This window comes from Varroa jacobsoni, unplaced genomic scaffold (genome assembly GCF_002532875.2).
Source record: "Varroa jacobsoni isolate VJ856 unplaced genomic scaffold, vjacob_1.0 scaffold_555, whole genome shotgun sequence".
Classification (NCBI taxonomy): Eukaryota; Metazoa; Arthropoda; class Arachnida; order Mesostigmata; family Varroidae; genus Varroa; species Varroa jacobsoni.
Genome location: NW_019213457.1, coordinates 675883 through 702616, shown reverse-complemented (window position 1 = coordinate 702616; position 26734 = coordinate 675883). Strand labels below are relative to the sequence as shown.

The 26734-nt window shown below is 37.2% G+C and overlaps 2 protein-coding genes across 9 annotated transcripts in view; one reads left to right on the top strand and one right to left on the bottom strand.

Annotated features, from left to right (window-relative positions):
• The first annotated feature begins 3568 nt into the window (after positions 1 to 3568).
• The window catches only part of LOC111261446 (glucose dehydrogenase [FAD, quinone]), a 70737-nt gene continuing 47571 nt past the window's right edge, over positions 3569 to 26734 (top strand). For 4 of the 5 annotated variants that reach the window (XR_015311505.1, XM_022834962.2, XM_022834961.2 and 1 more), the window contains exon 1: positions 3569 to 4352. Coding sequence is in view for 3 of the 5 variants with exons in the window: in XM_022834962.2 (XP_022690697.1) it covers positions 4073 to 4352 (280 nt within the window). In the remaining 2 variants the exon portion in view is untranslated. Of the gene's footprint in view, positions 4353 to 15980; positions 16236 to 20617; positions 20686 to 26734 lie in introns of those variants that run through there. The other variant, XM_086968708.1, reaches the window with a different exon arrangement.
• LOC111261451 (uncharacterized) lies at positions 5409 to 15852 on the bottom strand. 4 transcript variants are annotated; one of them, XM_086968711.1, is made up of 4 exons: positions 15493 to 15852; positions 14098 to 14244; positions 9961 to 10462; positions 8848 to 9802 (listed from the first exon to the last, which is right to left on the bottom strand). In XM_086968711.1, exons 1-3 carry the CDS (start codon positions 15548 to 15550, stop codon positions 10335 to 10337), a joined length of 333 nt encoding a protein of 110 aa, XP_086824837.1. In that variant the 5' UTR covers positions 15551 to 15852; the 3' UTR covers positions 8848 to 9802; positions 9961 to 10334. The 4 variants fall into 4 exon arrangements, with proteins under 4 accessions (XP_022690710.1, XP_086824837.1, XP_086824838.1 ...); XM_086968712.1 differs by having other exon boundaries at positions 10238 to 10462; XM_022834975.2 differs by lacking the exons at positions 8848 to 9802; positions 9961 to 10462 and adding an exon at positions 5409 to 6327.

Genomic DNA, 26734 nt, shown 5'->3' with positions numbered 1-26734 from the left:
AGTGCGCAAAAGAGATCGACTGAAAGTGGCTTACAAAAAAACACAGCCTAACAGTCTAAAAACTACTTTAAGCTGAAACGCCCGATTATTAATCTTCTACGATCTTTGTCATACGCCTGGACGCCTTTAGGATAGCATCAAATCAACCTTTGCAGTCGACTATAACGTTTCTATTTGACTGGTCAAAAGTTAATCCAAGGTCTTCAAAATGGAGAAAAGCCAAAAAATTGATATGTTAGTATGCTAGACATCAACAAGACATGTGTCGTACGGTGACTGACCGATTGTTGCTGCTGGACAGCGAATTGTGTGCGTTCGACGGGTTCATACGTCGTGCGCTCAAGCGGGCACTCGAAAGTTTAATTGAACTGAACACGCCTTTACATTGCGCGAAAAGGGTGCGTGGCATATCAAACAAGTCGGTAACAATTTTCTGCGACATCTCCTTGGTTTATTATTTGGCAACGAGCAGTGTGACAGAATATCTGCCCACAACAATTATATTGACAGCGAGGAAATACAACTCTTAGACTGTGACAAACGAATTCGGCGGACTTCAAAATAGAGCAAACTATGTACCATTAGTAGACGAAATTGTGAGAATTGCAGAGAAACTTGTGAGTAAAAATTGGAGTTCACTCCAGAAAAAATTAATTAAGAAGGTACATTTTTTATACTCGAAAATCAACCATCAATGGTTACGTAATGGTGCAAACATTTCAAAAATTGAAAACCTGCAAGGTGCTGACTAGACGTTAGTACCCAAAGAACAAGAACACATTGTCGCAATGCAAAGCCTATTGTTTAAGGGTCCTATCGGTATTTCGCATGTAACATGTTACAGAATCGTAACCCAAATGCTGAAAATGCGGAAATTGAGTAAAAAATGGCCCCAGGCCAGCTAAAAGTTCTTGTGATGTACTTCATGTGAGATTTGCAGACTTAATTCTCAAAAACTCCTCTTAGTCGTCGCTATAGACAAACCATACTTCAATACGTAACCCCAAACCGAAAGGGCCAGGTGAGGGCAAAGAGAAGGGCGTTGCCGCGAATAGAAATCGAGTTTGGTGGCAGTATCAAGTAGGTTCAGATGTAAAGCGATGGTAGCACTTGCAATGGATTTCAGGGGCATATGCTACTATGACGTACTCGCGGGAGATAAAAACTACGAATGTAGCTCGCTCTTGAGTCCCTAAAGAAACTCAATGACCCTTGCTACGGCAATCGAAAGCGCGTACTCTGGTTACGATAACAATGTTAGACCTTATTACCATGCCTCAGTTATTGACTGCATTGATCAAAGCAATATCCAACGTTGGTTTTGACCCGCTTATTCTTCCTATCCAAGTTTGCGTGATTATGGGGCTTTTTATGATTTAAAAATGGCAATTAGGGAAGCACATTCCACTATCGATTTACTTCGAGAAGGCATAGATAAAGAAACATATGCAACTGCGAATGGTAGGTACGTAAGCTGCCACAGTGCTGGGATAACTGCGTAAAACATGAAGAAAAGTACCTCCATACTAAGAATGATTATTCTAGTGTAACCAGTTCAAAGCTATCCAATTTCAGAGCCCGCTAGATTCGCTTGAAGTCTAATCCAAAAAAAGAACATAATTTTACTCGCCATGCAGCTGACGAAGTCATAAAATATACCATTGCTACTATGACTGCATTACCCAAATAGTATTTTAAGCTCAGCGTTTCACTTGGTAGCACAGAAAAAATCATTCGCTGTTAATTATAACTTCGTAGCTCAGAAAAAAAATTAAACTACTGCTATATATTACCACTACTACAAGACATTACTATTCTGTCTCCGCAACATCTGATGTTTATTTAATAATATTCACATTCAAATATTTTGGTATTGTTTCGTATAATTTTCAATTTTTCATCGGTGTGTGTTACCTATCTTTTCTGTATCTTCATTTCTAGCCCCTTTTTTGCCGCCATTTGATTTGAAGCTCTCCTGGCAAATTCCTCTTATGCTAATAAAGCTGACTGAATGTGTGGCGTATGTGCCGTCTCTCTCGGAAATGGCTTATAGTCACCTACCTTGTGTTAATGTTGGGCTGTACTTTGCATCTACTACAGAGCCTTCCGGAGTGTGCAACAATTCAAGGCCGGCTATACGCTTCATTTTTTATATCGAATTGTGGCTGTTGATGTTAAAATATACAATTTTTGTGCCATATTTGCTCTGGTCAGAAATATTGGGTGCACAGCCCTAGTTATGTTTGTTGCTACAAATGGCTTTACACATTCAGGGGTGTGAAATTATAATACTGAGTGATTCTGTGAGGTTTAAGCTGTTCAGCAGCGGTTGATCTATTTTTTACTTTTGTATTTTGAAACCTCAAGCGCCCGCGATCTCGACGTGGCTTCGTTCTTTGCGGTTTAAATCCTATTTCTTTATTTTTCGCCGGTATTGCTCTTTGCAGTAACGTGCTACGTCAAGGTCTTCTTGACACGGTTTGCTTCTTGTCGGCCGCGTACGATTATTAATAGTGTACACTCATTCTCTCATACGTTTTCATACGCATATGACTTAGCTTGTTTATGCGTTCATCACACCTTTTACGGTCTTCTTCCCGAGCGAGTGCTGTGAGTGTGGTTAATACGTTCCTAAGCATCACTTTCTCAAGCGGGCTTCTTTGCACGCTGAATCATGCGCATTCTAAAGTAGTTGACCGTTTCTGAATCTCCCTGATTTATTTTCTGAAATAAATAGTATTGAAATAAGACGTTCCTGTGGCATATACCTCTTTCGAAGAGTGCTACCTTCTTCATGACCTATTGGCCACGGAATGTTAGATTTCTGTGTCATATTTACTGTTCTATGGCATGTCTTTAGTTTAACCTAGCCTTACTGCGATATGCTGATATGCTAGGACACTTCCAATACAAAAACATATGGTGATCGATTTATTTAATGGTGACTGACAGCGAACCGTGACACATCCGCTACGAGACGGTACTCTATTGATCGTGCGCCCAGATGGCCACTTAAGATACAAGTGCTCGTCTGGGCACTTTGTTCTAAGTACTTTGACCTTAGGTACGTCTTGTGTTACGAGAAGAAGAAAAAGAAATTACTGTAAACAAGCCGATAAATGTCAGTGTGATAAACTTCAAAACAAGCATTAAATTCTGTGCGATACAAATGCATTTCTGACTACGTTCCGTGAATTCTGTTACAGCTTCATATAAACCGATTGCTGATATATACTGAGGGAAAACAGCGTTACAAACACAATTATTTTGCAGTAATAGAAGTAAAAATACACCCACTATTATGATTAGCAAGGCCTTAATATACCGTAAATCTCTAATAAGCTTAACAGGTCTACAACTTCATCTGATAAATATGTTAGACATTTTTTTTAAATTTTTAGGAGGCCTGACAAGCCGAAACACGATAATGCTTAAATATAACACTACCGAATTAAAATTGAAAGTCAAATATCTGTCTTTTCAAATGTCTATTGAGGATGAGGGTAGGGGAGAAGGGAAAAGTTGTTCAGGTGAGGGCGCGCAACATGGCGTAGCAATAGATGAGCCCAACGTCCGGACCCGCTGCAGCCGCCGCAAATAACGAGGCCGTGGAAGCCTTACCGCACGAAGCAGCCACCGTTGATCGGCCGACGTTGTTTCCGCTGGCGGGTTCCTACCAGCCAAGCTGCTTACTGTCAGTCAGTGGTCGCGTTGCGAAGCTATCGTATCTTCATGGCGCAAAATAAGCCATGTTGAGTGGGTAATTACTGTATTCTAGCCTCTTAGTATTAAACACGTGTCGATGTTGCGTGACGTACAACTTTACGCGGGTTTATTTTGATCTATCAGTGATCTAAAACTAGTGTTATTGGATAGTCGGCCACATAATAGACAAATCAACCACTAAGAAGGATTGGCAAGAAGAGCGGATTATCTTGTGTCAGCAGTAATTCACAGGTGTCTCATTTTGGTGTAATGAACAGACAGACGGTGATACAACCATTTTTTGATTAGCACAATTGTGGATTTCCTAAGAGGATATCTATTCTGCTCGTGTTGTGGACGTTCCTTCATGGGTACAGAAAAACGTGGTCAATCTTTTCAACGAGTCCTGTTGCTCAGTGTGATGGCATGGAGCCAAATGAAAATGCGGCTCTTAGTGGTTTTAATGGCTGCGTGCTTTATGCCAACTACGCTTGCAATCTATGGCATGGACGGAAGCCGACCCTTATTTGATATTCCGATTTTACCTGCACTTATCCCATTTTCAGCATTTATTTTTGTACGTTTTGGTGAGCAAGTAGTACCTTTTCAAGCTAAACAGCTGCATGTTGAGTACGACTATATAGTGGGTAAGTTGTATAACTAAAACAAAATTTTAAAAAATTAGATAAGAAATATTTTTAAAAAGAGTAGCGAACAACCTAGAGCTGATTCGATTTCGCAATCTGTTTTAATCAGCAATCACCAACTGTGTGCGTGTAATGATAAAAATTTTTCTCAGCGGGTAGAAAAAATTGCAGATATGATAAAGTGTTGATAATTTTATCAACTTAAGAGAAGTTTGGAGAGTTTAAGAGCGTCACTTATCTTCTAGATTTCGTACGTGATATACCTCGCGGTGAGATTTAGTTTAAAGACTGTCTGATTGTAAAATTGCGTAGACCTTAATTGAGTATATATAACCTGAGTGTTCCATTCACCTATATTTCTTCTAAAACTTCGGGAGCATCTCAGCTCCATTAAAATCGCGACATACCTCTCTTTTATGACTAACTTTGAATAGTTTAGGCATAGATATTATACACTGCCGTTGGCTAAACTTCATTACTGATATTGAAGACATCTTAAAATTTCAAAAATACCTTGTATCAGTGTGAGATTGAATATGGGATAACACAAGTCGGCATTCTACTAAATTGCTTTCATACATAAACACAAAATCTAATATCTTCATATAGTTCTATCGTAAGGAGTCATTTTATTTAATTAGATTTTTAAAGTAAATTTCTATGAACCTCAAATATCGTTTCGAACTAAAGGGACTATTTTTCTCGTTGACCATAAATCGGTTCGACCCCTTTTTGAGACCAGCTGTCGGTTCATAAGCCAAGATTAAACTCAATATATTTTTTGCAAAGTACCTCGATAATACTAAATGACTTAGGAAGTAGAAATTTAATCCGTGTATTATTGCTGTTTATCGATTGAGCAGAGCGCGAATAGGAAGTGTAATGATTTAGACAGTATACTTGATAATTCACATAATTAATTAGACTCAGAGGTTGAAGCTCGCAAAAGACATAATTTTACAATATTTCGGTGGCTATAGTATATTGACATTAAACAGCCCTATCGAGAACAAACGCGAAGAGCATATTTATAGCAAGAATCACGAACCTTAGATATTTACAGTAAGATGAAGTTCATTATCATAATTAAACATGATAGTAGTTTTTATTTGGCTTCTTACGTAAGTTCATATAATACACTAAAGCCTATTTTAACAAAGAAACATTGTATTTGGCCGTAGGCGGCGTCCAAGACTAACATGATAAAGGAAACACTTTGTAAAAGGGACACATTTTTTAGCATGTTAAATGTAGGTTCTAAGCAGTGGGGTCAATATAATTGTATTGGGTGCCAATATTTACTGTTACTTGATGACTTCTGAGTATTTGTACGACCCTAAACAGTTCGGTGACACAAAACCTCCTTTGAATCACAAATTCCAAGACATTCCAAGACCGCTGAGTCTGTGGGTGTGCGGAAGCGACAAAAGTAGATGCTGAAAATGATACTTGTAATGTAAACTAAATTCGCGCTTTCATCCACGTCAGCAATAGAACTACTTGTAGCAATAGAAGCGCTATGATCTTTTCTCAAATTTTGCTCATATATTGTTATCAGTATTTCCATAGGTAATGCTAGCATGGCCGCTAATCTATACTGAGACATGACGACACGTAACGAATAGGCATATTTGCAGAATCAATGCGAACATGGGACACATACAGAAACGTGTCCTATTAAGCTCAAATGGTATCACGCGCTAAAAAATATCCATTGCCTTTGACGACTCCGAGGCACATTGTTGATACTGTTGTGATTTTTTTAAATTTAATTGTTCATCATTTTTCGAGGCATTTTCATCAAAGCGTTCATCAAAGCATTTTTTCTCGTTCGCGAACGTTCTTTCATTGCTTGAGGCTTCTCTTTCATCTTCTGCAACTGTCCACGTTGCATTACGGTGCGTCCACGTTTTCGCTTGGGCTCTAGTTGCCTCTTTTCCGCTACGGCGGCTGCACCAAGCACAGCTTCCGGTGCCTATGAAGGACAAGCAAGCGAGCGAGTCAGATCTTACCCACTGTCGAGTGACTCCTTTTTAGTCATAACGTTAACGGCAATAGAAGCGAAATCGAGAAATAACAAAGAATGACGATCCGCATCCGTCAAGAAAGAAAAGCGTGTTCCCTGTAAGCAACGCACCCATGCTCAAAAACTGTTTACGCTTACTGTGACATTAGTTGTGAATAAACTGTGCGATTTGTCCTTTGCGATCGCACCTTTAAATTTTTAGCTCCGGCCGATATATGTGTATATACATATATATATATATATATAATGATCACATGTGTCTACTTGTAGCGATGCCAAATTTTAGTACGTGGTGATGTGCGATTTCGGCTGCAATGATTATTTAATCCTACATTTGTACGAAAATAACTAATCAACTTCACATGAGTGATTATGCAAAAATTAAACAACTATATTTCTATAGTTCTCGTAGTTATGCTTTCTATTGGAAGCTACCAAGTTGTATACTAACGGATTTAGGAGGATCTTACAGCTAGCATATATATAGTTTTTTTTTCTCTCTTTATGAAAATGTTTCGGCAGAATTGGTCACTATGTAAATAATATTAAGTGACTCTGTGCTCTTGTTACAGAATTAGAAATACTTTAAGAATCGTTATCTGTATATATCTGATACATATAAATACGAGAAAAAATACAACATTGCAGTAATACAACAAGGCTGTTAATGAATATTAAAGAGTACAAATATATAAATTACTTTTTCTAATCATTAAAAAATAAAAGTGTCGTTTTTGATTCGGCAGATTTCCTTTTAATTTCAGCGCCTAAATTTACTCCCAAAATCCAAACATATCTTCTTTATTTAATTGGATAGACTGCTGAGTCATCTACCTCTCTCTTATACTCAGACTGTAGGCCGATTTTCTACGAAATTTAGCACGCTTTTTCTGCATGAGATTGTCGTCCAGTAGCTCTTGGAACATCCTTCGAAGACATACTCTTAGTTTTTTAACGCTTGTTACTTCCGCGGTCAGTTGAAGTTGGCAAGCTCTTACTGAAAATAATCTGGGCGGTAGCGAGCTTACTGATCGTTAGAAACATCAGGGCCATCAATGCAGTAGCAATAATAACCACACGGGCATTTATCGTCGAGCGGGAGTAAAGAAACCTCACTAGCACAAGAAAGATTCCTCGTTTATATGATGATCGTAAGCGGTTGAAACAACGGGATGCAGGTCTTTACAAACTGTACGTGGCTGAACGATAGGCAGCAACTGAACAAATATTGAACAGCATCTCTTTTATATCAACCCAGAGAGCTGAGATCAGGAGGTTTTTATGGATTTACGTCAACAGAATAATTTTTTTTCTCTCTATTCATCTGGAAAATGCATTTACATATTTAAATAAGTAATTGTGCGTCGCTATACGTTTCACTACATATTACGTATATATTGGCGCAGAAATTCTATAGGCGAACAAGTGAACACTAAAATCATTACATCAAAATATATTCCTATCCTTAACGCTAGTTTCCACACATTTTGGTGTGTGCCCCTGAAATCAATTTTGTTGGCGTTTGAGTTGATTTTATATACGCATAGTGATGTGAGCTATATCCATGGTATAATTGCCAAATATAATAGCCCATTTTGTGTGATTTAATGGAAAATTACACTGTCATATTTCAATAATGTGGAATCTAAAAGTGCAGATATAATTGTCGCGACCAAACCAGAGTCCTGATCTTGCAATCCTGCCCTGACGTTAGTAAAACAGTAACTAAACGCCATTCATATTATTATTAAGAGGCTCGGATACACCTTTAAAAACACAAACGCCCCCAATGGATCCTTTTCTCGCATACCAGTAAGAAAATAAGGTTTAAACTATAGGAAGATAAATCAGCACCTCCTTTGACACAGGCTTGTTCATATATATACACAGACAGTTACTGTTTTTGTGGTGCATTTATTTTAATTATGTATGATAATATCGTCACCCCTTATCATAGAAGGTAAAATTATTTTAACGTCACTACAATCAGTTACTGCATAATTACTTAACATTCCTCTTTGACAGCTGATGGTGATTACATTGTAAGGGGAATAGTACAATGTCAAGACTAGTTTATTGTTAATTTTCCGTTTTTCTTTTCGCCAGTCAGTATCAACTTTTATAGCTTATACTCTCTAAGATGATAAAAAACGTTGTATGACCTCATAATAAAGTTGAGCTGTTAGATCAGATTGGAATAAAGCTAACCAGGTCCATTCAAAGCCACTAAAGTTTCGCTACACAGTTATGTGGTGAAATGGAAAAAATGGTAACAAATATAACTCAAACAATGGATCCACTGAGTCACACAATTATCTAAGTTGTAGCGTAAGTGATTCTATTTTTTCTCCTTAAAACGTTGAGAAAACTATCTTGAGGCATATGGTACCGTTTCTACCACACTATAGCCATTCCTAGCGATTAGACGAGCAATTTGTTGCCAGTTATGTTGACCACACCATACAAAGCTTTTTTAAATTTAGTTATTTTTATTTATGTTTTCTTCTATGTTTTTAATTTTTTTAAATTTTATTTAATGTTATCTAACTTTGTGTAGGGTTTAAAATCTGAACGTTGTTACATAACTACTTAGAGATTTTAACTTAAGGATTCCCTAACAAACCATTTAAAAAATCCTACTGTTCCCAAAATCATACTGGACCATACTGGCATATATGTAAAAGAAGCTATTTTTTAGATAAATATAATTAATTATCAAAATGAAAGGTGCATTACACTACACACGTCCACCATTCATCAAAAAGATACGATCAAAGATATATATATACATACGATACAAAACAATGCGTAAAAAAACTAAATTTTTTTACACATGTTTTGTATCGGTTTTGCGAAACCTTACGACATTTTTAATGATTACGGTTCAACACTGAATGCAGACGCATTGTTTAGTGCCGGAAACGAGCCATCTGCGACACAGTGTGCAACAGCAGTACATCGCAAAACTCGTGTTCGAACAAACAGACTAGATCGGCAAGCATGAAACAATTTTGCCTCGAAAAGTCCCTACACGGAACATATAGTTTGATGTACTATTTATATTAAGTGAGCATGTTTAATGTATCGAAAACAGTTTTAGTATTTCATATTATTGATTATATTTTCGAAAGATGAGCATGTGACCCATTAAGCTTCTAGTTTTTCTACTTCGCACCGATTATTGGGGCAGCATCATAATCAGATATCAACGACAAAAGCTGTTGAACATTTTTTTCATAGGTGTGCAGTGAAAACTTCAATGCGCTTTGCATTATCTCTACGACATTGGTTTGTTCCCTCAACAATACGAAAGTTTTGATTGTGGTAAGAACAAACTGGTAACGATTTGTAAAGTCACCTTGTTTCGTTTTTATTTTCGGAGTCACACTCTTTTGTCACACATATGTCTCTTCTTCCGGTTGATCTGAAATATGTTGCAATGATAAACCAGTTAGCGCATATGACTTTGAGGTCCTAAGCTAAACACTTCCAGTAAAATTACCACATTGTGGTGATTTCATTTAGCCTCATCACATCCGTAGGCCTGAGCTTTTTGTGTTCCAAAGTAGGTGCTATTCGTACCTTTCAAAATTCCCTCTTGACGATCGTTTTGACTTCCGTATATATTGCGTGCCTTCATGGGTTTTTTGCTCAGCTTATGGAGCACAAGTCATTCGGCTTGGCCGCTTCCTTTCTTGCTAATCAGATAAACGGCTTGTACACTGAGGCACAGTTCAGAATGTAAGAGCAATACGAAAAAAGCTTCGGACTAGCGTAGTACCTAATTGTAGGGAACACAAGGCTAACTGCCGTCTACCACGAAAGTAATATTGCGGATATAAGAAGACAGCTTTCTCACGATTAGATTGCAGATGTGCTGGTCATTATGTGCCATATAGTTAGCCCGTGAGTTCAAACCAAGCAAGGGGTTGAGGGCAACCTAAGAGAGATTGTTGTCAAGTACGCGCGAAATCATGATGAGGGTTAGTAGTGTTCAGTATAAACGCAAGTGGCGGATTGTGCAGAGGCAGCGTGTCGGGGGTCGAGAGGCGAAGGTGAAGTAGCATGCCGGTTTGTGGATGGGCTGTAAGGGTACAACGATAATGGCGTAATCAGTGGTTATAGGCGACAATTGAGGCTAATGAATGACGCGCAGAACAGACTTAGTCTAGAAAAGCTGAGAGGTTTAAAGCGGGGTACACCAGGTAACAAGCTTGTCGGTAATAAGCGTTGCTGAGTGGCTACAGGCGAAACAAGGTAAAAGCTAGTCCAACAAGAACCTTACGTCGTCATATGAACTATCTCAAAGCCACAGGGCAAAGTAAAAGTTAAACACCGTGTATAATGGGGCTGTGTCGATGCTAGAGGCGGCTTTTCAAATAGAAGAAAAACGCCTAAGAGCCATGGGAGAGATTTGTTGAATTTGAATGGAAGGCCGTTTGAGCTCGTTGGCTAGCAAAGGTCGGTCGTGTGAGTAGAAGGCCCGAGGTGAGAAAATAAACGAATGACATTAACTGGTAGAAGTCTTAATGGGGATAAAAATCGAAAAGTAATGGATCACACGTCACCAAGGCAACTGCAAACCGTGGTGATCAACATGTCGACGATCAACATGAAAGGGCATAGTAGTAAAGGGCGCAAAATTGGAAGTGTTCTTGAATGGAATAAATGAAAACTGCTACGGGTGCTGCAAGATACAACGAGAATAGAATCTATATGAGAAAGTTGCTCAAGTTGCGTAAAGTTAGAGACATGTCGGGATGGGCAAGTTTGTAGGCCATAAACGAAACCGCGGCAATACTGAATCGTCGGCTTGGAGACAAGTCTAAGAGTAAAGAACTACTTTAGGATAGAGATTAATGGGTAACATCTCCAAGCATGGTGTGGCTGCTAGTATAATCTACCTCGCAGTTGTGAATAGAAGGTTGCTTTTAAAATATGCATGAAAAAATTTCGAAGCCGAAATGATGTAGAACGCGTCCAAGCAGGGAGTCTAAAATAAGTTGAAGCTGAGTGTGGTCCAGTAGTTTGAGTGCTGGTTCCAGACACAACTGAAGCATGGCTTTGAGCGCAGAATTAACACTACTTGGTATCAACGTCGCACACACAAGCAATATTCGCTAAGAGGTTCTATATGGATAAAAATGCACTTTTTCTTAACGCTCTTAAAAAATCTTAACGCACTTTTATGTTGGCTGGTGTGCGTGCCTTACTATACTTTTGCTCGAAATGAGCCGGGCCTGACTGTTTGTATAGAGCTCACACTTCAGATCAAATACGATCTTATTCAGCAATCGAGAAGTATTCGACGCTTTCTTTGTGTCGTGTCCCTTGCTTTGTTGAAGCGTTGCGCCCAGTTTCAAATTCGATGTTAGGAGATCTTTGTGAATCACATGCATTGTATTTCTGAGGAAAGTGGCGGCACGAGACGTAAACATAGGAACAAACTTCTGAAATTTTCCTTAGACCTATGTCCAACAAGCACATATTGAATGATGAATGGCAGGGTGGGACAGGGCCGAGTAAACGATGCGCGGGCAGCCGGTATAGCAGTCGGCCGTTTGAGCGGGAATATCATACAGAAAAACTAGAACAAAAATACGGTATATTTCTAAATTGTATAATACCATGCTTGTCGAAAGTAAGTGGCAAAGGCGTGTGTGCTGTAAGGCACAAATGATAACGAAACGAATGATGGCGAAAAGTAGATCGTGTATCGGATTATTATTAGTTAAGCACCATAACTATATTATCTCGCAAAGAAACCTGTGAGAGATTTTTATTGCAGTCAGTCTATTCAGGTTGGGTATGTATTTATCGAAAAAATCTAAAGAATTAAATCATAGTATCAGCACGAGGCTGTGGGGGCACAGACGCCAATTAAAACTCAAACCGAAATTGCTCATAACATTTCAGCATTTTCACAACTGTAAATATAATTTTGCAGTCTTTTTTGCCTTGAAGTATTTTTGATTAACAAAAAAGATAAATTCCATTATGTTACTCGACTCTAAACACTTGAGCCATCGAATTTAAAGAAAGCCTTGGTGCCGAAAAGTCTATAAATTAATTCATAGTCTTGTTTAATATCAAATAGCATACGAAGTAGTTCTAAAGCAAAGTAGCGTTTTTCTTCGTAAAAAAATTTGCCATATTTTCTTTTGTGGTTGTGGCCACTTCCTTACTTCCGTACTTCGACTGAAGAAAAGAATAAAACAGACCTAGGCAAGCTTAAAATAAAATTCAATGAAATGGTATGAAACGTTTTATACTTAGCGAAATTGTGTTGCTATCCTTAAACTCCAGTATCAAACACACTTGATTAAATCAGAGCATCGGTTTACATATGCAAGGAGGTATTATAAGTATATATTTGGTAAAAATACTTCACTTTTTTAATATCAATAAAATATTTTTTTTAGTTCGATATTATGGTTTGATTTAGTCGTTCGTTCGTATGAACGATCAAGCTCTTCCTAATCGCAAAGTTGTGAAATCAAAAAGTTAGTGCTTATTTGTGTATTTCCTTGATTTATGGCGCAGTTGTTTTTTGTGAATTAATGCTGACTCGTTTAGTAAACTGACAAACTAATAGTTACTGCTTTCATTGGTCTAACGGATTGCAGATACAGTTTTTAGAAACCGAAATGATTATCTAGCTTAATATGTTAACTGCACAGCAGTATCTACTGGACGTTTAATACCGTGCTACCCTTGCTACCTAGTGACGTTATAACACCATCAACTGTTGAAAACAACTTCGCCATGTATAGTAATTTCTCCAAAGTACCTCTGAATAGAAAGGAAGCGGTCCACCATTCGCACAGAATGAAAGCTTTAAATTTGAACAACAAGTGGTAAGTAAAATTTTTTGTTTCCTATTTTATGATGTATGGTGTTGTGCCGTTTGACATATGAAACGTATTGGAACCCATTCTGTTGTTCGATAGATAGAGAGAGCTTTGATCGAGTAGCTGTTACACAAAACACCTCAATATTCGTATTTGACAGTGAAACAGCTGTTGGCTTGTCGACGATTTACTGATTTACGACGATTTAGAAAGTACTGTGCTGGGTTGTTGGCGATTTCGGTAAAAAGTACTGCCAGGTAATACTTGTTTGCTTCTATATTGTGTTTATTATTGCTATACAAGAGTTTTTCCGTTGCTTGTACTTAGCGAAAACTAAAATTCAAGAGATGGCCAAAAGCTAAAATACCTGAGAATTTTGCCAAGTGTGCTTCATTTATAAATTTTTTCCTGAACTAGGGTTGCTCTGGTTCTGTACTTCATGATACTACTTCTTTAAAATTGATGCAAATTTGATGACACTGATCAGATAGACGGTTATTATATGTAATATTTTGACCTTTCAATCTTCGCTATGGTTTTAATATTTCTGGTTTTACAGGCGTATCATCCTTTTAAATATATTATCAAGGAAAAATTATTCAAGAAGAGTACGAAGCACAAAGTTGGTATTCGTTTTGTATATATATTTAACTAAACTGTCATTAAAAAAAGTCCATATGAGCATACGGAACAGCGGATGGTAGTCGAGTGATTATTGGGAACGCTATTTTCATCGCCTAAAGGTACTGAACTTTCCAGCCTGTTTGTCGGGTACACTTATGAACTTAATTTGTAGTACATATTATCGAGTTTGTGCACCTGATTTTGCCATATATAACATATGTTTGAAGTGTTGACCGAAATTTACCAGTATTAACCCTATGGTATATAGGCGGACTATAAAGGCTCAGCTCCGATGGTTGGATCTGATTTTGACGTGAGGCTATATCTTTGTTGTGGAGTTGCACCTTCGTCTTCCTTAAGTACAGTTTTTCAATAGTCAACCTCAAATGACCTAAAATAAACAAAAAAATAAGGAAAACAAAAATAAAATAATAAAACTAATCACAATCTTGCTATTACTACTTTAGTTGGAAAAATGAAACAGCTTATCTTGCAAAAAACTCGCATTTCCGGATAAGTATGAAAGGAATTTTTAAGCTTAGGTCTAATTTACAATAAATAATAATGATCGCATGCACTTTTATTCTAAGGTACTTCAAAATTAGTTTGAAACCATTTCTTGCAAGTCCATAAACCTTTGATGGTTCTACGACAAACTTTTTTGAAAGCAATTAGCTAGGAGGTGATTCGTAACTGATGCAAGGTTTATCCGAATTTAGCAGCTCTATTCGAGAGAGTACTGCTTAACGCAAGTATAATAATGTGTAGGTTAAAGACAGGTCCTCTTTTTTGGCCCTCGCCTTTAAGCATTTTTCCTAGGAGCAGTTATTCAAAACTCGTCTCGCTTTGTTCGCTCCTAAGGAGCCCCTTAATGCACGCCGTTGCTATGTTGTCGTTGCTAAGTTTGTCAACTATGAAATACCAGTTTCTTTAATTAATTTTGCGGCTGCCGTGCTCATGATGATTCCTACGTGGAGATAATAACTGTCACGCTAGGTACGCATTTTATAAAATGTTGACGGTCAAATGTCGTAGTAGAAACGGAGAAGTCGATAGAGAAAGTCATACTGGCGTTGTTGTCCCGAAAGTTTGCGTCAGAGTTTTTAATAGTACACCAGTAAATACTATTTTTTTTGGTGGAATTCTACCAGCGGCCAAAAAAGGCATCCAACAATTTGTGGACTTATGCAGCACCACTGGCAGCTGGAAGTTGGCTCGACGACCGCAGCAAAAAGGTTAAAAAGAAAAGTACGCCTTGAGCAGAACGGCGGAATTAGCGCAGACGAAAGAACCACAAATGAGACACAGCGTATAAAGAGAGATGGGCAATCTGGAGATCTTTGATTGATTCAATCAATTCTTCACCAGCTCGTAATCCCATTTACGAAGATCCTAGCTTTGATAAAAGTCCGGCAAGTATGAAAAGTAAAGAAAAAAAATATATAATATATATTATACTAATATATATTATAGACGTACTAATATATATTATATACATTCTCTGACCACATTCAGATTCTATGATATGCTTGTGACAGGCAAAGCTGACTCTATTTTTTTAAATGAACACCGTGTCGTTTCGATTTTGCGACACATGCCGATACTGACGTAGACACATTCACGTTTATATACTGCTTACAGCAATTTTTCGTTCCTTTGGCTGTGGTGATGTCCCCGGTGGTTTCGCCCACGCCCATGGATACTCCGGATAGCACTAATGAGGCGAGCACTGGATATCTCAAAAACCCGCCACTCAGCCCAACATCAACAAAATTTGTGTGATTACGGAGTAATCCGTATCGACTTCGTTATCTGAATTCACACTGAATCACACAGCGGCAAAAAACACAGCAACATTGCCGTTAGCTAGTCTCCGTGACTAATTCAGTTTTACAAAATTGTTACGGTTTTGTAACAAATTGATGCAACAAGCAAGTTAGCCATCGGAAAACATAAAGAGAACCAGGGGACAATTGCCGCTGCTGGCGGCGGTCGAACATGTGACAAGAGCCACAGCTGATTTTTCGGCAGCCGGCAGAAATCGTGCTTGCTGCGCCTAACAAATGACTCCCTCGCGTGTCTGTCACAACACCAGTATCCTATTGTTCATCTACTACCTCCCTCTCGAGGTGCTATTACTGCTGCTCCAATGATGACGAATTGCCTCCATTGATCGTTAGTCTTTACACAGAGTACTGCAGGGCTTTTTTAACTGGCCTACAACGTCCAGTTTAAATGGCCAATTGCGGTCACAGCGAGCAACTTAGTCCGCAAATACTTTGTTGTCTATATTCTGAAGCTATTTTGCTTATTATGTTTAATTAATCGTTTGCTGCAAATAGAACCAATTGTACTGGACCGCATGTATCGGAATCAATTAAGGTAAGGCTCGATTAGCACCTGACATCCACGTTCAATCTTTAAAATCCTTGTTACATGTATGTTGTTTCTATTTCTAATGATTTTGTCAGCTTCATTATGATGGTTGAATGGTCATAGCTGTCTTTTTTGTCTTTACCTTCTAATGATGTGATGAAGTGGATTTCTTTATACTTTCCGAAAAAAAAGTTTTTTAACAAACTCCACAGTCGAGAGGATTATCATAATATGCATAAGTAAGCTTCATAAAGAACGGCCTAAAAATAACCGCTATTTTATGTGTGAAAAAATGTCTTATACATTTAACACGGAAAGAGCCCAAAATTTGTTCAACACATGCTAATATAGTAAAAATAAATTCTTAACACAAGAATTTGTCGAAGTATATCAGTGTCAAGTATAGCACTGTCGTACGGCCAATAATATCAATATCCGGTTAAAGATACAGGTCGATAAAGTTTTTTCTAAGTAATTGTAAGATGTACGTGCACATTCAGTAGTTAACGTGCCATGGATGTTTCATTTTGCTTGCAGACGTTATTTACCTACCCTTTGGTAAACTGTGTTCATGCTTGTTGATGATTTATAGGTAATATTATTCTTCCTATCCTGCTAGATTAATTTTGAGATACCGGATTCTTGCAGAATGCAATCTGATATTTCCCAAAATTTCATTCTATTCACTTTTCGGCCGGATCTCATGGTGAATCACATAAGAATTTTCTGGATTGTTTGACACGACGAAACTCTTCATTGGCTCGTTTTCGTTTATATTTTTACGGTTTAGTTATGAACTCTTAATTATGCAGAGAGAGTATTATACGCTCAAAGATGCCTGGACTCCATCCACGTGAAATTCTATTGTATATTGTATCTGATCGTTGAAACCTTCTAGCACTGAGAGATAAAAGTGAGCAATCGTTTTGAAAAAAATATGGTAAAAATATTTAGTCTTAGTTGTGTTTTTATGTCGCCAGCATTAGCGACCCAGTCAAAAGTTTTGGAGAGACGTAGCCATAACAAAAAATCATACAAATTCAAAATCCACATGAAGGAACAAGGTTTATGAGGATATGAAGCTATACATCCGAGAAGGATTGTGTAGATCAGGTTCAACAACGGTTATAAGTATCGCTTGTATTCGCACTATAATAAGCTAACCGTCAAAAGCTAACACATTTTCGATCAGACCAACTGCACAAAGAATTTTTGATCACATAAGTGTTTCGGCATAACTGCATTGAGACATCTTCTGGTATGTTTTAAGCGAAACTAAGCAAAAGCTAAGAGCGATCATAATCTTTGCGAAACGGTCCGACGTAGTGTACCTTGGTTAATGATGAATTTACTGGTCATCGATCTTTTCCGCAACACCTGTATTGCAGCTACCTACTGAGAATTGACTAGTTAACGCGTTCTGATTGAAGCATTAAAACTGGTATTTTTAGTAGCGGTAATACATGTCAGCGGATCTGCAGTACGGCTTTCGAACCAAAAAGTGCCTCATAGCGCCTACGCAACTGGAGTTGGTTGCTCTGGTTTGCCGTGCCTTGAGAATCGTAACGCGCAGGCGATGCGCATTAATATTTCCTCTTTCGGAACAGTAAGAGGTCTTCGTTCTTTGCTGGATGCGCTTCCGGCAGCAGGTGTCGGCCTTCTAGGTTCAAATCACTCGAACTAGTTCAGCGTAGAAATTTAGTCTTCCTGCTGTGACAAAGTTAACAAAAGAAAGTTGGTTAATTTGACGCACTAGCCTTTGGGACCCCTCCGCGTTTCTCTTATTGCGGCAAAGTAAGCTTGAGCACCCCGACTTCTTCTGGAGGGAACATGCCCTATAGTTCTCATGTAGTCGCTTTCCATACATATGAGTCGAATCACGTCCCGGACGTCTCTTGCAAGTATTGTTGTGTCTATGGTACCACCTAGTCGATCAGCTATACGCGATCCTTTATAACTATATAGATATATATATAACTACTTAATATCTTGTGTTATTTATGCGTTTTATGGCGTGAGAAATATTATACTTAAATTAATGGCTATAATCAACTTTTTTTTTTGCTTAGTTGGAAAAGCAAAAACAATTGTTGTTTTATACTACCTCTTTTTCGTTTCCACAATTACGTCTACACTATGTAACAAAGATAGCAAGTAGCTAAATTATGGTCGGACTGTGCATTCTTCTTAACGATTATACCTAAACAAGATCTATGTCTGTCTCCAGAAATGATTCACATCGGTGAAAGTACATCAATTGCCACAACACCAGTACCTTTATTTAGCCAAGATATTGTTTGTTTATTTTTGCCTTTCTTTTTGCAACTTTCGCCTTCTTAAATTTATTAGATTTTTCTTTATCCTGAAGCGACCTTCATATGATTATCGCCTTACTTATAACTATAAATACAAATATGAGATAACACAGAGTCTTTAGTTTATTATTTACTCGATTCTAAAATGCGATTGTTATCAATTACTAAAGTATTTTATTAAAAATATATTACCATAAAGTTAGCCATTATCGCATCGCCACGTTTTTTTCCACACTTCGTCAATACTATTAAATTGTACTTCTTGGTCAACAAAATGAAAGGTATACAGCTGGAAAAGGCGAAATAGACCTTCAAATGAGTAGCATGTGCGTTTTCTTCAACTATAAACATATTACCTTCCAAGCTGCGGAGTGATGCTTTCTCGATAAAGCCTACACGAACGGTGAAGTTTATTGTCATATAAAATGATGCATGTAAATTTGGTTCAACAAAGTACTTACGACAAACAATGATAACTATAAACACATGAAGCGTGCTCTACTGTGGTGAGACAGATGAGAACAATACCAGTATCAGAACAGTCCTATAGCAGTCCGTCATCACATATGTTAAGCAATGATCTGAGAAGCTAAATATCATTATCAAGTTGTACTTGATTAAGCTAAGTCGATCGTATGACTTATGCATTTAACGTTAAACCTATCGACACTCCGTATGCACCGACCTCAACCCTATCCGTTCAAAAATTCTTATCAAAGTTATTGTTTTTATAGTAAAACGAAGATTTTCGTTGGAGTAAAGTTCATGCCGGTAGAATAATGTTTAATTATGTGAATTTAAAAAAATGCAGATGGTTTAATTGACCACTAGTGATAGGTCAAGTGTTAATATTGATTCTTCTGTTTTTGTTTAATGGGGAGAACAAGTAAATGATATCGTCAATGGGAGCAATTAAAAACAGTTTAACTTTGGGCATAAGTTTTTCACCTGCTCGGGAAATTTTGGTATATAAAAAAAGTTCAGGATACACTTGTGTAGTGTTTATAAGTATATGAACACTTCTATTTATGGCTAGTTTATATATAGGTCCTGGTTTTCTTAAGTGTATTAAAGCAAATGTCATAAATATCAGTAAAAAAAAATCATTATATTTTTAATTTTCGCTTTATTCTGGAGTGACTACTCTGATACGCATACAGGCCATAAGAGACAAAAATTCTAAGTTATCACTAGGTGTTGCATGTCGATAATGCTTTATTGCCTTTTTGGGGCCTGATCAGGGTTGCGCTTCTGTTTTATAAGTAGTTTCAATTAAGGTTTAATAGGAAAGGTGTAACGTAGTAGTAGATATTTTTTGAAAGCATGATAATCTTATATTCTTTAGTTCATGATGCACAAAATTTCCTTAGTACGTTTTGTATGCCCTCTAGCACGTACGTTTCTAAACCTTTTTTGAGGTTAGTGCGTAATTCTTTTAATGTTATCGATGCTTCTGAATCGTAGTTGTTAACAAACAGTTAATCGTGCCACTTGTAATCTTCTTACTCAGATCTTTTGTGTGATATATGAGATGCAGCTGAACTCAGTCTTACATGAATTACAGTATGCTATTGCTAGTTAAAATTTCATATGGATTATTTATATGCTAAAGAAATTCGGTCCCATAATCGAACTCTGGCGGATTTCCCACTTTTAAAACTAGAGCTAGCCTTTTTACTGTCATTTACCACATACTGTACCTTTTATTTGTTGAGTAGAAGTCGGTCAAATAAAGACCATACGTTAATTAAATTTGAGTAAGTTCTTAATTCTAACTTGTAAGTATTTTTTTTTATTATGCAGCTGGTCATTTAGAAATGTCGATTTTTAAAAAAATCGACATGCTAAATGACCAGCTGGCATAATTTCACATACGATGTTAAAAAAAATTAAATAACTAAAAATAAAACATTTGACTGTGCGTTTGCTGGTGGCGTCGTCTTTGCTCTATATAGTAATTGCTGTTGTCACACATTTTTAGCTCAAAGAAAATTCGAAGTGCTCTTAAGCATTAGGCATTTTGACATTTTAACTTATAACCAAGTAATCTTTTTCATACTCTTCATTTTTCAGGTACCTACCTGAGATTTCTTCATATTTTCCGATCACACTCTGAACTGCATTTAATAGCTGTTCACATGGTTAGTAACAAAACTCATCAGAATGCCTATCGAAATAGTCACCGATCGAATTTATTTTAAATTTTCTGAGAAGACATCTTTTCTATTATGTATTACTCCTCAATCACGATTGAAATGTAACTGCCATCATTATGTAGCAAAGACATGAAAAGTTGTGTTTATATATACATATATATATATATAAAATACAATTGTATTGTATGAATGTATGGAGTTAATATTTTAAAACTGATGTGCCCTGGGATGTCTCCTTGAGAGAGGCTACTTAGCGAACGTACTGTAACGCATTGTACCTGAGGCATATTCGACTACATCTTGTATATATGCGCGTAACACCGAGGGAAGAAAAACCCCGTGTACCACATAATACGCAGTGAAATCTGTGTACTGCAAAACACAATTATATTAGTAAGTTCTGTTCGCCTCTCTCCGGACTATAATTGGCCTCTCCTCTGTGTTAAAAAGTCATAATCGATATCCGCAATTTTTCTATCCCATGCTGATGCACTTTGAATATGTAAAGGCAGCGAGAAGTTCGCGTATCAAAATTTTTACAAATAGCAGCATCTCATCTAGAATGAACACGTATCCCTTCAACGATAAGCGATGCAATCAAAACATTGTATTTACAGAACACGGTCGATTCGGTTGATTGTTTCGAGTTGCTAGGTGGCGCGTCCCTATCTTACGTAGATTCCCTGGGGAGCTACTAGGACAGCATAATTTCATACAAAGTTAGCGCTGTTCGCAAGGAGAGTCATTTCGTATACCCATTCTAACCACGACTGTCCGTGGGACTTTATCCACGACATGTTTTGCAAGAGCTTGGTCGTTTGTGAGTAAAATCACACGCAAGTGCTTAAAGCTAGTTAAGTACTTCAAAAGCATTCTGTCTATATCAAGCGTGTTGGTAACATCGGAGCGACAGCCGTGGCGAAACCTTATGGCCTCCGTCTTACCGTTAAATTCCCAGTTCTACTTCATTCACGTACAACGAGATCCTTGCGATGGCTGCTGGGCATGAAATCGACCCCTTGCAAAGACCGAAAAGGCTCTTCAGCATTAAGGAGCGTTTTCATGTACCTTACTGGATATAGAACACAAAGAAGCGGATTATTTAGCAGTAGAGCAGAAATCAGTGGATTCAAGTTGTCACTCTGTATTACTACAGTGTACGAACGGTTCAAGCTTGGCCATCGTATTGTCTATGCTAACCGGTTCTTCTGTAGAATCGCTCTGATCAGATGCAGCGTGTTCTGAGGATTTGCGAATTGTGCAGACTTTACTAAAATCCTTTTTCAGGACTCCCTATGAAGTGCCAGTTTAAAAGTATGGACGTGATGTAGATCGTGTGCTTTGGTCGACAACAGACATCGGCACTTTCTGAAGCAGTATGTCGCATGCCGTAAGGATGCAACATCTTGCGAGGAATTCGTCTTAGTTAGTTGATATTAACTTGGAACGTTCACAGAATAGACATGTATTTTTTTCACACATTTATTCAACTGTTAAAAACGAATGAGACAGACTTTAAAACTGAATAGAATAACTTCTGAACTGGTTGGGCTAGAATGATGATTTTTAATGTTTTAGAGGTACTGCTTTTTATTTTTTACACACTTGTCTGGTAGCTTCTGGACAACCTACCATTCACGTTCCCATCTGTAATTTTTCCATCTGCAGCTTCTCAAAGTAAGTCGAGATTGGGTATGTTTCCCTACCTCTTGTGTTTTTCAAAGCATAGCCAGCCCCTTAATAAAACGGCTCTAGATCGAGTAAATGAAGAGGCTGAAGCCGACGTGCATTTCCAGCTGGCCTAAAGTCAATTAACGTAGAAACTATTTTTACTCGCTTTCCGCATTTTTGGTGTTTGGGTTAAATTCCTTGACGTGTTACATGTAAAATGTACGTTTAGGGCAACAAAGTTCTTAGAATGCAAGTCCTACTTGTACAAAAATCTTTTTGTTTCTGACACTGCAATACCCGCTTTTGACGCGTTTGCACGATCCACGTACTGTTCTTTCGTCTAAAGATTTTTTGCCGAATGTTTTCACAGTTTTTTTAGAAAATCGTCACACCCTTCTGGCTTTCTAGAAATAAAAACTTAAGCTTTGAACGTTGGTTTTCGAAATACAAGATGTTTTTCCTTATTTCTCTAGAGTGAACTCATCCGATTCTCACCCAAAGTTTATAGAAAACTGGTTTATTAGTTTATAATAGCCTAATAATATGACATATAGAAAAAGCCTGTGATGCTATGGAAAGCAAGCATTCATAAGGTTTTACTGTTTAGACATCTATAGAGCCGAAATTTAAATTTTAACCGCAATTCTGTTCCGACTATTATGTCTTACATAAACAAGGACTTACCATAAATGATCACCAGGTATCCACGAGTCTTATCGTTAAACACACAATGATGTATGAAATGCAGCCGTTATGAGCTGGTCAAACAGATACAAGAAAATACCGACACAATAGGGCAAAGACAAATTAGAGACCTTATAATAACGCTGGTTTAGCATCCTTGTGCTTTTCTGAGCTGCCACCGCTAAATTAGTATTATGTAATAGTTTCCCATTAAATATAACCGATATTCAGGTACTACGTCTGAGGTAGATAAGGTGAACGAGAGATGTGTTCACTGGTCGTATATTTGACACCTAACAACGATCACTAAAATTTAAAGTAAGGTTTTAAGGAGCGAAGTCCGAAAAATGTAAGACAGTAATAACAGTTGCCGCTGAATCTCAATAGAATGCTGCTAACAGAAGTGAAATAAGGGCCTTGTGTATAAAGAAATAGATACGGTAATGGTGTGCATACAGAACATTGAGAAGGGTAACTCACAGAAAAGGGTACAGAAAAGAATACGTTTACTGAGCAGAGGTGATAAGTGCACACATTCGTATCTCTCAATTGTAATTTCTAAGATATTTAAAAAAGGCTTCTATTTAAGCCTAATACATGGTAGTTGTTATATATTAAACACAATTACTATTCTGTATAATACAGTTACACTAAATATGCGGCGTAATGACAAAATGTGAATTATGAAAGAGGGAGTTGTGAAGAATAGCTTTGTATTAACTTATTATTGGATGCGTATTTTACAAATTTACTAAACTTAAATAGCCATAATGTAGGCCATGCTAATTTACACTCTCGAAATTTGCTCACCGCTATAATTTTTCCACAATTGGTTTTGTCTAAGCTAGCACACAGTATAGTTATGGTCTACTTCGTTCCTTTTTAACCACTGTATGCATTTTATGTACCCTACTGAATTTTGCGACTATGCAGTATCAAAATACTATTAAGTCCGCTACTTCAACCTTGCCATGGGAGCGGGAAAGGCTTCAGCTATTCTAGGGGACTTCTAGACACCCTAGTTGTTGTTGTCAAATTCAGTAGTAGGTCGTTGTTGTTCACAATAATAAATTGTTTGGCTACAGACCGTGCTTCTCATTACGTGCATATTATTATATTTATTTGATAGTCAATTTATTTTTTGACATCTTTCGACGATGAAAAATGACGAATCGGATCTACAATGCTTGAAGAAGACACACGGGTTCGCAGTAAAATATATCCAAGTCGATATGTCATATTCAGGTCCAAACCCTATTCACAATATTCTTTTCGCTTTAAAAAAGGCTCTGCCAAAGCCGAGAGAATATTTTTTATGTGAAATAAATTAGCAAGCACTCTTGGCTGTGAAATTCGACTTTCATTGCGGTATTACTGGAATACATGAGATGAATATGATTTGATTTCCTTTCGATTTATTTCGTGCTAATAACACAGCTAGTAGCGCATGTCAAACAATTATATCTAAGATATTTTTATGTAACTAATATCCAACTATATATATATATATTAATCCGGTTTTATACATTTTTACAGTTGTAATTATATGAATAACACGTCATTTAATTTGTAACTGATGACTTGAGCATTAGGGTGCTTCAAATTACTAATAGGTTGCAATAAACTCATTCAGTAAACGCTACGTATTAAGTCAATATATTCGAATTGATGGGTTTTGTATGTGTGGTGTTTATTAGACCATAAAATCTGCCGGCAAAGAGAATTACGTGATGTTCGTAAGGAATTGTCTGAATTGATATTGATCGGGCATTGATTAAATTACAGAAAACGTTATAAACCTGGAATTTTAATGAATTGGGGTAGACATCCACGGTATGCGTGATTAGGTAACGGCAAATCTACACACAATTATTATTATACAATCACGATGTGCATATTAGAATCAATATACCGCCACCCAGTATTAATTTGTAAGGCTATGGACTGATTGTCTCTGGCGGGTTAATTCGCTTGCTTATCCGATGTCTACTGGATTGTTTGTTTAGTTCGTTGGCTCGTCAGCAGTCACGAAGAATTTCCGTATGAAAAATTATCATCTAAAATCCTTTTCTTTGAGTGAGTAGAGACATTCTTCTACTGTATTGCTTTCCTTTGGCTTCCGTTAAATAAGTTTTCCAATGAAAATTAAAAAAAGCTAAAGAAATCGTTTTCTTAGACGACACTCGAAAGGACTAGGTCCAAATAAATAGGGCAGTTTTAAACGAACTTGATTTGAAATGTTACTTAATACATTCTTCGAAATTTTGTTTATGTAGTCGGTTTACTTAGTGTTTGGATCAAAGTCCGCTCTCAGTTTTTAGACAGTTTTCTTCGCTATGGTATAATACTCGATTATTATTAATCTTAGATCGACAATAAGTCGGAGAAGGAGAGTGACAATTTTAAACAATTTTTTTAGTCACAGTGCTAAGAAAAAGCTACTAAACAATGTAGCAATAGGTAAGCTTGCAGTGCAAGATTGGTTTCTCATAACTTTTAAACACTGTTGCATAAATATTTACTTTCATCTCACTTAAAGTGATTTCACGCAGAAGACACATTTAATACATTCTTTATTAACATTCTCATAGTTGCATCAGTTCCTTACAGCCTTTTCATCACCCATTTCGGCTGGTGGTGTTAATAAACTTTGGCGATTACTGCGTTATACTAGAGGCTTAAACGTGGTAAATTATCTTGGCTACTATAAATTGATATAGGAAGTAATAGCAAACAAGCTTCCCAAATATATAGTTTTTGAATAGCTCCGTCGTGCGCTGAATCAACAATGCATCATAAAAGATAAAAATTGACTTTTTTGTAAAGGACGTCCAACCCACATGTATTTTTTGTCGTGTCGTGCTCGGGAGAGGATCTTCTAAGCTTGACGATACATTGAGGTTTTTGACTATTAGATGACTATTTTTAAAAACGTTAAGAACTCAAAGCGGACGCTGATTCAAATGTGTGAAGATCTATAATTACCGCTTTGCAAAGGACACTGTATAAGATAATTAGAAAGTCTGCCTGTAGTCGATTTTCGACTAGTGAGCAAAAATCTTGTGCGCGCTTCCGATTTCGTTGTCTACACTACTTAAGACCTAACTCTAACGATCTAACAAGCTAATCGAAAATATCAGAGAGCCACGTGGCAACAGTATATATGAACTTTTGGTGCAACGATCCATGATGACTGCACAGCAACTTTTTAATCATTCTATATATACCTATAAATAAAAAAAAAAAAAAGAGACTTGTGACAAGTCAATAAGAATGCCAAAAGCCCTGTTTCTAGAAATTGTGGCAGTCAACGACGAATCAACGTTTCAGGACAAAATGCATAAAGGGGTAATTTATCTCACATAGTCGTTTCAGCGCGTCTTTACCAGAGACATGTAAATATAATACCATTGCTCAAGTTGAGGCCACTAAATACGTTAATAGAGAGTCGGTCTGTGGAATCACATACCAATCGGAAGAAATTACGGTAGACTTGATTATGTCCTATTCACTCAAACCCCTAAATTACTTTCAGTGGAGAACTGTCGTTCCAAGTGATTTGGATGGTATCAATTTCTAGTATTTTTGCTGTCACAATTCAATAAATATCCCATCTCCATGCGTTTAGATTTCTAAGGCTAGTTAGCAGTGTTACATTTGACCGTCATTAGAATTGCCA